Source organism: Musa acuminata, chromosome BXJ2-8, assembly GCF_036884655.1.
Source record: "Musa acuminata AAA Group cultivar baxijiao chromosome BXJ2-8, Cavendish_Baxijiao_AAA, whole genome shotgun sequence".
Classification (NCBI taxonomy): domain Eukaryota; kingdom Viridiplantae; phylum Streptophyta; class Magnoliopsida; order Zingiberales; family Musaceae; genus Musa; species Musa acuminata.
The window spans coordinates 646,497-660,023 of record NC_088345.1 but is presented as its reverse complement, the minus strand read 5'-3'; the positions used below and the strand labels follow the sequence as shown (position 1 = coordinate 660,023).

The 13,527-nt window shown below is 38.8% G+C and overlaps 1 protein-coding gene across 1 annotated transcript; it reads right to left on the bottom strand.

Moving 5' to 3' along the window:
* Positions 1–8,763: 8,763 nt before the first annotated feature.
* LOC135618502 (pentatricopeptide repeat-containing protein At3g26782, mitochondrial-like) lies at positions 8,764–12,537 on the bottom strand. The gene is made up of 2 exons (XM_065119394.1): positions 11,603–12,537; positions 8,764–10,326 (listed from the first exon to the last, which is right to left on the bottom strand). Exons 1-2 carry the CDS (start codon positions 12,506–12,508, stop codon positions 9,283–9,285), a joined length of 1,950 nt encoding a protein of 649 aa, XP_064975466.1. The 5' UTR covers positions 12,509–12,537; the 3' UTR covers positions 8,764–9,282.
* Between the last annotated feature and the right edge of the window lie 990 nt (positions 12,538–13,527).

Here is a 13,527-nt window from a genome sequence, read left to right as displayed (position 1 = left end):
ATGGATTCTTAAAGGTGGCAAGCGATGGAGAGAAGTAGATGGCACGAGGAAAACGGGCGAGGCATGTCGCGTATCGAAAGAGAGAGAGAGAGAGAGAGAGAGAGAGAGATCGATAGGGACTGCCAGCGGCAGCCACTAAGCGTTTTATGCATGCATGTGTCTAGATTTTAGTACACGGAAACGTGGCAAGTTTTGTTGCTACCGAGTCAAAGAGTCCAAAGTAAACGATATATTAGTCGGCTGATGTATATATATCACATGTTTCTCGTGGATTTGAACAGCGTGTGGTTGAGATTTCTTTCTCCGAGAGAGCTACCGGTGGATAAGGACATGGACAAGTGGGGTCAGTCCGAAGGCACTCTTTCTTCTTCCCTCCATCTTCTGTTTTGGTGTGTATGTTGTGCAAGAACAGCGCTCTTCTTTTCTCCACGTTGTTTTTGGTGTGCCTTTTGTTGCTGACTTACTCAACCACCGTTCCATCGCGTCCACAAAGGAAAATGTGACGTTGATGGAGTTTTAGTACACTAATTATTTCAAGAGATAGCTTAAACAGCTTCCGAGTTGGATTCGAATGATCCAATATACAACCACGATATTATATTATATTATATTATATATGTAGTATTAAGCATGTTGGATTAATAATTCATGCTCTTTGAATGTATGTGAAGTACTCATAGCATCAATATTTTTATTGGAAGGAGAACATGCAATGTATCAAATTGACAAACCAGACATTTTCCATGTTCAGAATTCATGAAGCCCTTCAGACATATTTTGACTTTCTTACCATTTTAGAGGAAAAGAAGATTAAGTGCTGGATGAGTGGGTCACACCTCACATCAGAAGCAAAAGGCTAATGAATCTGAAAGAGCAAATTGACTTGAAGAAGACTCAGATGACCAGTGCATGAAATGCATTTTGCATGGTGATGGCAAAGAAACTTGTGATGACTGGGTATGGAACATATGCACTGCCTCAATTTCACTGTAAGCTCAATGGGCTACAATAATCTTTTACTAACTACACACACTGAGTGTGACATTGATAGAGAGAGACATGGGACTTCAAGTGTTCATACCTCACACACTCCGTTCAATTATATAAACATACAAGATAAATGTTCGACCTTACAATAATTGGAGCAACATCACTTCAGCAAACATCCACCAAACTGCACTCAAAAACTTGCTTGTGTTGTACCTCTCAATTAAAATTAGTACACCCACCAAGCTTTGTTTTTGTGTGTGTGTGAGAGAGAGAGAGAGAGAGAGAGAGAAAGAGAGAGAGAGAAAGAGAGAGAGAGAGAGAGAGAGAGAGAGAGAGAGAGAGAAAGAGGACCATTAATCGAAACAAATCTAAATTGAGCCAGAAAAGGTAGTCACCAACTAGTCTCACCTCAGAAAGAATAGATTGTTAGTGTGATCTTTTAATCGAAAGAAGCATAATTGTTCATCACGTAAAATACTTTTAGTTTTTTTGTTGTTCTGATTTTCCACTAATTATTTGCAATTTCATGCCTTTTAAGTGATGTTATAAAGCGGTGTAGCAAAAGATATACCACAAAAGATGCTACTCGAAGATTACAAGCATACTATCACAACCTAATGTATAACTAACTTATTAGTTTTATTTAAGCTTCTACTATTAGCTTAAAATATTTAAATTTAAAATAATAATAATTTATTTATTAAATTTTATCAATCAACCATAGTCTTTGTCGACTTTGGATTAAATCGAAGTGTCACATATATCGTAAAATTAAAATATTATATCTTTAAACAGATTCGATAAGTAGATAAAAAGACTATATATGACCTAATGAAATTAGACACTCATGTCAATTTCATGGTATAATATTCTGAATTTTTTTCTCTCTCTTAGGTGAAGAAAACTCCTTTAGAAAATAAAAAAAAAGCATTAGCATACTTCTTTAAATATTTTTTCACTAATTTAGTTATAAATATTTATTTGTAAATAAGATTAGAACATAGCGACGAGGTTCATCTATAGTCATCCCAACGAATCAAGCATAAATCTCTTAAGAAGAATACACCTAAAACATTGGTCTTATGATGATATACCATACGCACTTGTCAAAAGGTTACATTCCCGCTTACTAATGGTTAAAAGTTTGAAACCTTGTTTGATATAACTTTTATGCTTGAAACCTCATTTTATATTTTTTGACATCTAAAGCATTAGTTCAACATATTTTTTATACCTAAATTATTAGTGTTTTGGGGGTTTCCTTCGCCACAATGGGTTTATTTATCGACTTGCTTTCTATCATTGCCCTCCGTTTGAAACATTTACGAAGCCACTTATCACAGTCTAAAGTGGCACGAGTCCTAATAGAGACCACTTGCGAGGCATCTATAGACTTGGACATAGCTACTTTGATCTCGTCAATGGGTATGCTTGTTATTGGTACACTCTTTACTTTGTAGTCGAGCACAAGTTCTACTAAAGCTCTCTCTCTCTCTCTTTTGTCCGACGACTTCTCCCCCCTATTTGGTAGCCCACTGTCCATGATCTTGGAAGGGCACGAGGAGTTGCAATGAGCATCAACCATGCCACGACGTCGATAATCATTCAAAAACCATGCTAGCTAGGAGGGGTTTCTCCTTCATCTCTTATAATGCTACCTTTCTCTACTTAATACTTTCTCCACGATCTTACCACTCAAGATTTTCCCTATTGGTGTGGTGTAAGTCACGATGTCACTCGGAATCGGGACCATAATCTTAACTCAAGCCCAATGAGCCCCTAATTGATGATTACACCCAAAACTAACTAAATTACGATCTAACTATGACCAATTAAGACAACCGATTACGAGATTAGAATTTTATATTATCCGGTATGTTATTGGTTCATCCGACACTTCATCCGATCCTTTAGCGTATCATTCTCTTATTCGACGTTTTGTTCAATCGGCTTGTTGACCTCCTGCAGCTTTCGATCTCTTTAGTGTAATATCCGATCTTTCGGTCCGATACCCGAACTTACAACATGAAGCCCTTTTGTCGACACGTCGATCGATCCTCCGATCGACGTCCAATCTTCTGATATTGTTCACTCTGGCCCAACGTCTGATTCTTCATACATTAATCGATTTATCTTTTCTGATCGAAGTTAGTCCTGTGTCGCTCAAAATACATATTAGATCGTAAACTCATCAATTGATTTCATCATTAAAATCTGAGATTCTGAATAGAAAGAGTACCTTGGGAAGCTATATATGTTTTTTTCAATCGCAACAAATGAGCAAGTATTGATTTGATTATCGAAGGGGGTTTTAACGGATAAACTCTCGGTGCAATTTTTTTTTAAATAAGAAAAATGATATAGACTTTTTCTATTCTCAAATCGAATAGAATAAATGAGGTATGAGATACGAGCATTTTTGTCGTGCGTAATAGCAAATACTTTCTTCGCTATCTTACAACTCAAGATTTTCCCTATTGGTGTGGTGCAACTCACGATGCCACTTGCAATCGGGACAACACCGGTAATGGGTTTGCTACCTTCCTCTTCTCGGTCGGTTTCTCTCCAAGCAACTTCTCATCCTCATCATCGCACTTCATCGAAGCTTTACTTTCTAGATTCTCTACTTTGATAAGTGTTTCTTCCTCTACTGTCGTATCAAAGTCCATTGTTTTGTTTGCTATACTTGAGAGCAACAATCTTTGACTACGTAGATATCTAAATTTGGGTAAAAATTTTTAACCTTCCCTTATACATGTAGTGGATATCTAAAATTTTTAATTCCATTATACTAGTAAAAAAGAGCACAATGGATTTACAAAAGTGTGTATTAAATTTTTTACTGCTTCATAGCTCCATGATATTTTTTTATTTTTTTAATGATGTTAAAGACTATATTCATCTTCTAATATTTTTAGACATGTTATTAGAAATTACACAAAACATATTTCTTATATGCCACCTAATTATAATATTGGTTCTTTGTTATCTCCACGTAATATTGTACTCTTGTAATCAATGAAAAAAAAGGATTCACCAAACAAACTGACCAAACAACCACTTATCATGACCGATAGTCTCGACAAGTAAAAATAACTGAGGTATTTATAGACCCTAAATGATTTCAAAAAATGTCTCATCTTGGATTTCCTGGATCTTGACGGTACCATCACTGAGTAGTACCATCGCTTGCAGCATTGTCACTAGGCGATACTACCACCCAGTCTGACGGTACCATCACTTGAGAGCATGGATGATCGAATATTGGCCTAAAATAATTCTAACTCAGGCTCAATGGGTCCCTAGTTGAGTTGGTATTGTTACATCCAAAACCAACTTAATTACAACATAACTATGCCCAATTAAGACAATCGATTACGAGACTAGAATTCTATATTGTCCGACATGTCATTGATTCATCCGTCGCTTCGTCCGATCCTTCAGCGTATCATTTTCTCCTTTGGTGTATTACCCAATCAACATGTTGACCTCCCACAACTTTTGATCTCCTTGATTGGTGTAATATCCGATCATTCGGTCCAATGCCCGAACTTACAACAAAAAATCCTTGTGTAGACACGTCGATCGATGGGATTTATCACGATGTAAAGATGAATTAATTTAATTTATATTATCACACATATCACGTGTTCATGTTATATGTCTATTCATATTTTTTCACGTAATCTCTTTCATGTTGTATCAAATCATATGTATTTTTAACACGTCCATATCATGTCACACACATTATACTTTGCCTTTCCATTTCATGTCATGTCCTTTTTACGCAATGATATATGCATATCATGCGCTTTGGCATTACATTATTACTTACTCCCAAATGTGATGTTAGCATATCATCAGATGTTGCTATACTTGTGGACTTGGAAAATATAAGATCTTACATTGCAGATTTTACCATCTAAGCAACAAATCTCCATCGTATTGCATTCTATATGATTCTATATGTGAAGTCTGTAGCAAAGTAATTATCTCAGAATTCCAATATGATTCTATAAATCAGTTTAGAATTTCTATGAAACGGAGTGACGATCTACTGACTTTGGTCATCAGTCCACACTCCTTCGATTCTATTCAGAGGCAACCTTGGAGTGTCTAAAATAAGCAATCCACTGTGTGTGCTGTTCCTTTGCAGCACTGAACTTACTTCAGCAGTGGAACAAGATTCATTAGCTAAAAGTTGATGCAAATTTTGCAGATTATGGAGTGGAGATCTGCCTATATGCAACATAACCAATAACATTAATTTTCCGCGATGTCAATTACCAATGTAGTTTTCTTGAATGTCATCGTATACAAAGTCGAGACGGGTTTTCGGAGCGATCTAATGTAATCCTCATCCGGATTGGGCATATGACACCCTTAAGTGAGATTTTAAGTTTTAGGATATGTGAATTGTGTTAATTTACATAGTTCTTTAGAGTAACTTAGTGCATCATCCTGTTGGTTAATCTTTTTCCTTAACCTTTTAACTCCATGATGATGCTTTTGCTGATTTCCTGTAATCTTATTTATGCTTTGCACCTCTGTTCTGTGTCTTGTTTGCCAGAGATTCACACACTGTTGTGTGCATCTAAAATCCTCTAACCAAATGGCACTCTCAAAATGCAACAGTGTTTATTTATTTATCTGTTTAATTAAGATGATATTCATAATGATTTTGTCAAGATTCACTATTCATTTCTGAGACATGCATTATGGCCAGCAAAACACTCCCTGTGATCTGCTCTATTTCAACCATTCAATGATCTTCCTTTGGTCATATTCCCTGTGATGTGATGTTAACCTGTGTTGTCGACTTAGATTTAAGGAAATCTTAACTTTTACAATCGTAAACCATTGATAGGTTTGTGTCACTGATGAACAACATCCTTGCAGAGAGACAGCATGAAATTTAGACACAAAAGGCTTGGAATTGTGTGAAATTGGGCAGATGAATCCTTCATGTCTGATACATGTAGTAGCCTCGAAGGTTTTCAATGAACAATTTCAGTAGTTGTTGAACATTTGATTCTCCTTTCCGTCATCACAATGCTGCTTTCTGAATTCCTGACAGGAAAAAAGAATTTACGAAAGAGGAGTATGCGTGGATCAAGCGCTTCCTACCAGGATCTTAAACGCATGAGATGCAAAGCTTGCTCGGAGATCAGAAACATCATCACATGTTGAATTCAGACTTGCCAAATTCAGCTCAGACCGTATGGTTTTTTCTTCTTGCATCAGTTGAGCAGCAGATGAAGATGAAGATGGGGGGGGCAGCATTTCACACAAGAAAGGCATCGAGAAAGACAAAAAGGTAGTATAAAACCTGAATAATTTTCAGGAACTTTAGTAATATAAATCCATAGATTGAAGCATTTGCTTTTTTACATAATCTGAAGCCAAACAAAGGGTACAGCAACTCACTGCTCTCAGTCTTCCTTTCCTTCAGCCTCCTTTGATTTGCTATCTTTGGTCAAGAAGCAGAAGCAAGAGCAGCAGGGACACTGGAACAAGATCTTCATAGCTTTGCTCCAAATCCTAAATGTTTATGCAGCACCCAAGAAACCTCAACTATGTCAAGCAGCTGCAAACTCCTCCTGCCTCTGCCCTGCCTTTTTAAATCCACATATATCAACTCCTTTCCTCCACTTCATGATAGATGATGCCCATGTTACACAGCTCTAGAAGGGGCATGGCCATGACCTACTCTTTTGTTCTTTCCTTTGTGGGTCATACAAGCCACTCATGAGAATATACTCCTCCATTTTTTTTCTTCTATTATTATTGTTTTTTCATGTTTGCATCTTTGAGGTAAAATACTGTTGATATAAATCATGCCTCAATAATTTTCTCTTAATCCAAACTTAAAGCAGCCACAGTATGATGGAATTCTTCCCTTCTCGATCCAGTATGTGTTTAACCTGAGCTGCTGCTTTTCCTAGTGAGTATCGAGTCAGATGAAACACAATTAAGGTGGATGGGGGAAGAGAACAAGTACCAGCTGAAATGGGGCTGGTGGAGGGGGACAGGAGACAGTCACAGGGTTGGGGTGATCATGTGATGTGATGAATGGATTGATTCCTAAACTAGATCTGCAATGCGGTGTGACAGCCACCATTTCTCGGCCAAGCCAAGCCACACACCCACACAAAAAAGAAGAAGAAAAAAAGGGCAGAGCAAGAGATGCACATGGGGTGGCTTTCCATGAGGACCCACTCGGTTGCCTCTCCTGCTCTTCCTCTTCTTCCTACTGCTGCTTCATACAGTTTGCTGGGTTGGTGACTGCATTTTGTATTGTTTTGAGTTATGCTCGGTGCAGGATGTCTAAACAAACGAGAAGAATGCACCGAGTTCTCACACAGCAGCTTCTCAACTGCTCAAGAAGATTGCAAGAAGATTGTTCCGAATGAAAAGCTTAGCTTCATGCATGGCACAATGTTTGTGGCTCTTTCAATGGGTCTTCCAAAGTACTCATCACTCCAAAGTGGTTGAAATTTTTCATGTTAAATTGGAAGGACCACCTCTTCCATGGTGACAGCAACCATTAGGGCAAGATAGTACACAGGGGTGTCACGGGACTCTCAGCCATGTCTATGGACCCCTTCCCCTTCAAACCAGAGTTTACCTAAATAATTTGATGATGCCAATGGTGAGTGACCTGGTTGTACTTTGGCACTTCTTGTGTTTTGTATTCCTAATCTGATTCCCATTGGTTGTCTTATCATTGATCGATAATAGACCGAAAAATTTGCTGTAAAAGACAAAAAAAAGAGATTTGAGTGTTCTTGATTTAACTGGAAATATTGGCATATATTTTGGTTTGTAACTCTCTCTTTCTAATTGTTCAGAACCCAATTAGACAGACCTCTTCTATGTGAACAGAATGTGCCTTTGTCTTCTTGGTGCAATTTAAGGCTTAGTTTGTCACTAATGACGACAATGCCTAGCATTGTACTCTATGGAAGTCGATACTTCTCTACGAGACAAGATGAAGACATTTAATGTCTGGCCTTCTGTTGACTCATGACACTATCTATCATGGATATAGTGGCAAAATGGATGGGACATGTTTGGATTTTAGCTCAAGAGCAAATCTAGTTATCTATGTGCCGTAGCACTAAAATCCTGTATTCTTGGTGATTGCTGGTGTGTGTTGATGAAGGATTGATAGCAGGTGTGACTGGTACTAGGGCAAGGAATCATGAAGGGATTTATTTGGTAATGTAGATTCCAGAAAAGACACTAAACTGTCAAATAATAACTGCATTTTGAGACACTTCTATTTATGCTCACAACAGATGCTACATATTTTTGTAATTTTATTCTGCATATAGCAGGGCTTCTTTTTTTCTTTTTTTTTTTGTCCCCCTTTTAGATACAGTAAGGCACAAACAACAGTGAAAGATGGCTTGACAAATTGCAACATGTAAATCCATGGTTTTCGACTAACAATCACAGAACTAAGATTATCTCTTGATATCGGCAAACACTTGGACTTGTACACTTGGAAATGACAAACATCAAGCATGCTTCCATGAGCTCTTCACACTCCCCTGAATCACCATCCATATTACCAATTCTAGGCATTAAGATAGAGACACAATTGTTGCATAAAGGTCTTTTAATCTGGGCATCTGCTAAATCATGAAACTCAATATGAAGCTTAACACTGATATAACTCCAATAGAGCAGATAGGGATAGAACTAGTAGTTAATCATATCTATTTCTTTTGACACAACCTAAGAGGTGAAAATCCTCAGATTCAGTCATTATAACAATGTCGTATCTCTGATAAATAATGTGGGTGTAAGAGTACACAAAGAACCAATCTGATCCTCACCTATGCTTAGTCATCTCATATAAATGAAGGAAACACATTTCTATCTAAAGTTACACAAAAAAAAAAAAATAGTCCATTTTTCCTTACAGTCGAAGCTGGATAGGATAAAATAGAATTTGCATTCAGGAATATCAAGAATCTCAGCCTCTGTTCATCGAGTTCTGACTTGAACATGTGCTATCTGAGCCACTTCCAGTCAGCAGAATACATATGTAGAATATTCAGAATTCCAGCTTTCAGCAACCAGAAACAAATTAGCTCCACTTAGCAGCATCAACAGGAATACCCACTGAAGTAAGCAGAGTTTAAAAACTGAACATTTATTTAAAGGCTTGATTCCTTCCCCTGGTTGTTCAGAGTGCGGCATTATTAACCTTTTCCTAATTGAGCAGAAGTGGTTTGAACACAAATTGGAGAAGCACATAATGCATTTTCTAATTAGATACTGTCACCAATAATCCCCACAAGAACAGGACCCATCTCTGAAATGATGGAACCGGTGAGAGTCTCTAACAACAATCTCCCGTTGTACAAGCTTTGTGATCAGCTTGATTGCACTGTGACAGTCACCACAAACCCGAAGATTCTTGATGATGTGGATCGTCGTTCCAGGAGCTGTGTTAATAATTGCAAAAGCGAGAGCCAGCTTTTCGCTGTGAACACGTAATACTGTTTCTTTTTCTTCTTCATCTACGTCATGGAGAACTGATCCTGTATCTGGGACATAACCAGCTTCCAGCATCCTAACTCTCAGCTTTTCCAAATAATTATAGATCTCTATATGTTGTGGGTGCTTTTTATCCCCAACTAGAAATACATGAACCCTACCTTTAAATTCCACTGAACTATACCCTGGTGGCTTTACCAGCCCTTTGTTCTTAATTATAACTCTCAGCCTCTGAACATCATTCCACCTTCCAGCATCTGCATAAATATTAGAGAGCAAAACATAGTAGCCGCAGTTCTTTGGATCCAGCTCAAACAGTTTCCTAGCAGAAATCTCTCCTAGCTCGACATTCTTATGAATCCTACATGCACTAAGAAGGGCACCCCAGACGACAAAATCAGGCTTGACTTTCATGTCCTTGATCAATCTGTAAGCTTCATTAAGACAACCTGCTCGTCCAAGAAGGTCTACCATGCATCCATAATGCTCCACACCAGGTTCAATATTGAACTTTCTTTTCATTGCATCCAACCAATATCTGCCTTCGTTCACAAGCCCTGCATGACTGCAAGCTGCCAAGACAGAAACAAAGGTTATGTAATTTGGCTTCTCTCCTGACCTCGTCATTTCATGAAAAACCTTCAGAGCCTCTTGTCCGTGACCATGCATGCCATAACCGGCAACCATGGCAGACCATGATAAGATATTCTTTTCCTTCATGCGGTCAAAGGCTTTCTTTGCCATCCTCACTCTCCCACATTTGCAGTACATGTCAACCACTGATGTGCCCACATACACATCTTTCTCCAAGCCCATCCTGACCACCTGACAGAAGCCATGATTAGCATAGCAATAATAATATTATATATCCAAGAGCATACAAACCATAAGCCTACATTGTCGATGCATGACATACTGGTCTCAAGTAAAAGAAAGGCTATTTTGAACATTCTGGCATTGCAAGCCTGCCTCAACTAGGACAACATTTGCATATATGTTCCCACGCCCTACATAAATTATGTCCACATGAATGATTATTTTGCCTTAAAATATCCAGCAGATTTTAAGGCAAACCATAAAATTCGTATGATTTTTTCTGATGATATAAATTGACGAAATTCAAATTTATTTTGGAAGAAACAGTAGCATTTTAGTTTCAAGAAAACTAAATTGTATCAATGCTACCAAGAGCATCCAGGCCAAGTGGTGATAAATCAACTTGTCACAATACCATTAGGAAAACTTCAAATTTTGCTGAAAGTTTCCAACTCAGTTTGCAGAGCTGAACCGATTAGAGGATTTGGAAGTAAAACAATTAGTGACAGAAGATCCAAAACAGCTGAATGCCCAGAATATTGAGGTTTTGAACTTGAGCCCAAGAAAACAAATGACAATTTTTGCACAAGCTATGGTCATCTCGCTTCAAGTAGGTCATCGTGACACTTTTTTGGAATAATAAGGTAATGTATTTTTCATACCATAGTTCAAATAGATAAGGTGATGTATTTTTCAGCCTAAAGAAAAGGTCTATGTTACTGAGATGTGAGAAGAGAATATTGAGGTGGATGTACAGAGTTATTAGGAAATATAGGAAAAAAAATTTTATTCATGAACAACTAAATATGTTTCGATATAGATAAAATAAGGAAGAATCGTTTAAGATGGTATGGACATAAATAGAGAGAGACCTAGGAATACCTTACTATAAATTATAAATAAAGATATAAATACTTTTAATTAACTAAAAATATGACTCTCTATAGATCTCAATGACGAAAAAGATTCATGTAGCCGACCCAAAATAGATTTCAATGGCTATTTGTTGTTGTTTGTTGTTGTCTATAAGTAAGGGTTGTAGCCTATTTCAGCAAATTTCCTTTGTTACCATCCTGTCAATATCCTTTCATTTATTCTTCTTTGGTTTGAACAATTCATATTTCAAGCTACCCTTCATGCTAGTGATTATGATGACCAGAATGTAAATTATATAATCACCAAATAACATTTGCTAACAGTAGCATAAAGAGACCCTTTTCTTTACCTTTTAGAAGATGAGCATCAACAATGGCAGAAATTATACCTATCGGGTCATAAGACTCACCTGGTTATGAATGCACTTTCCTATTTGCAATGCTCCTGCATGTGCACACGCCAGCAGCACTGCGGAGAGCGTCACAGCATTATGTTGAATGCTTCCATTAGTCAACATCTTAGTATATAGCTCCAATGCCTCTGCCGAGAGCCCATTTTGAGCATACAACGCAATCATTGAATTCCAAGATACAACATCTCTTGCGGCCATTCCCTCAAATACCTTCCGCCCCAAACTCAAGTCTCCTCCTTTAGCATAGGCGTCCGTCAGTGTGTTCCCCACTCCCACATCCATTTCCAACCCAACCTTCATCACGAGCCCGTGGATCCCTTCGGCAACCTTCTTACCAGAAACCCTCGAGCATGCAGAGAGCACTGCCACAGCCGCCACGGAGTCGATGCCCGCCCCGCCTTCATCAGCAAGGAAGTCCTTAAACAAGAAGATGGCGTCCTCGGGAGCGTCATTCCAGACGTATCCCGCGACCATGGCGGTCCATAGAACGGCATTGCGGTGGGGGGACTCGTCGAAGGCCCGGCGGGCGTCGGACAGCTCGCGGCACTTGGCGTACATGTCGACGAGGGAGGAGGCGACGAATAGGTCCGGGAGGAGGCCGAGGCGAAGGGCGAAGAGGTGAAGCTGTCGGCCGGAGGGGAGCGAAGCGAGGGCGGCGGCGGACTTGAGGGCCGGGGGAAAGGAGGAACGGTCGGGGCGGAGGCGTAGGCGGCGGAGGGATGCGAAGGCGCGAAGGGCGTCGACGAAGTCCCCGGCACGGGCGAGGTCGGCGATGGCGGCGTTCCATGAAGCGACGGAGGTGGTGTCGACGTGGCGACCAAAGTGGGCGGCGAGGGTGGCGGTGGGGGCGGAGGACGAGAACGCATTGGAGAGTAGTAGTGTGGCGGGCGAGCGGAGCCTCATTCCATGTGGATCCCCGCGTGGCTGGACTCTGCTTGCCGTTATATTCCCTGTTGGCACTCGTTGGGCACGTGACTTCGAATTAGCAGCAGATAACCCAACCCAAGATCTCGATCCGAACCAAGACAAAATCCAACACCATCCAACTTCGGGTTGGACCGAACTCGAGTTCAATCGGGTCCATGATGAGTTGGTTCAGATCAAATTCCTTGCTCTCGTATGCATACGTGGTTATGCTTGTGATCGTTTTATGTTGTGATTCTATAATATCAGAAATAGTTCAGAAGGATGGAGTAACAACCGACGTCGAAAAGGTGGCACCAAAAGGGCCTATATGTGCTGTGTACAATAGGTTATTATAATTAATGTTTTTTTAATATTATATATATATATATATATATATATAATTCGATATTGAGATTGTTGTGGTCGATGACGTCTAATAATTTCTAATCTATGGTCAGATATGAACATGTATGAATCACATGAGCAACGAGCAATCACTATCATCATTATCATTTAAATATTATCCACATGTGATTGGTGGTGGAAATCATGGCGAACACCAATAGATTATAAATCTGTTAGCCTCTCGCTTAAAATATAGCATTTAACCCTTTGGCTAATCAACCGTATCAACCTCTCCTTTTATATCTTCCACTTCCCTGTAACGCAAAGACTACACCATATATATGTCGAGCACTTTGAAAACATGCGTCTAGAAAACACTATGTTAACCACTTTTGTAATGATTTATAATGAGTTTCTAAAATAAGCAATGAAGCTAACATAGGTTTATATATATATATATATATATATATATATATATATATATATATATATATATATATATATATATATATATATATATATAACAATATTACGGACTTAGCTGAAATGTTCTGAGCCATGAGACACATTTGCGGTCAAGATGCGAACTTAGCTTGAGTTGTCTAAGTTGTGAATCATCTTTCTGTAAACTTCTCGGACTTAGTTAGGATTGTCTAAGTCATGACGTGTCA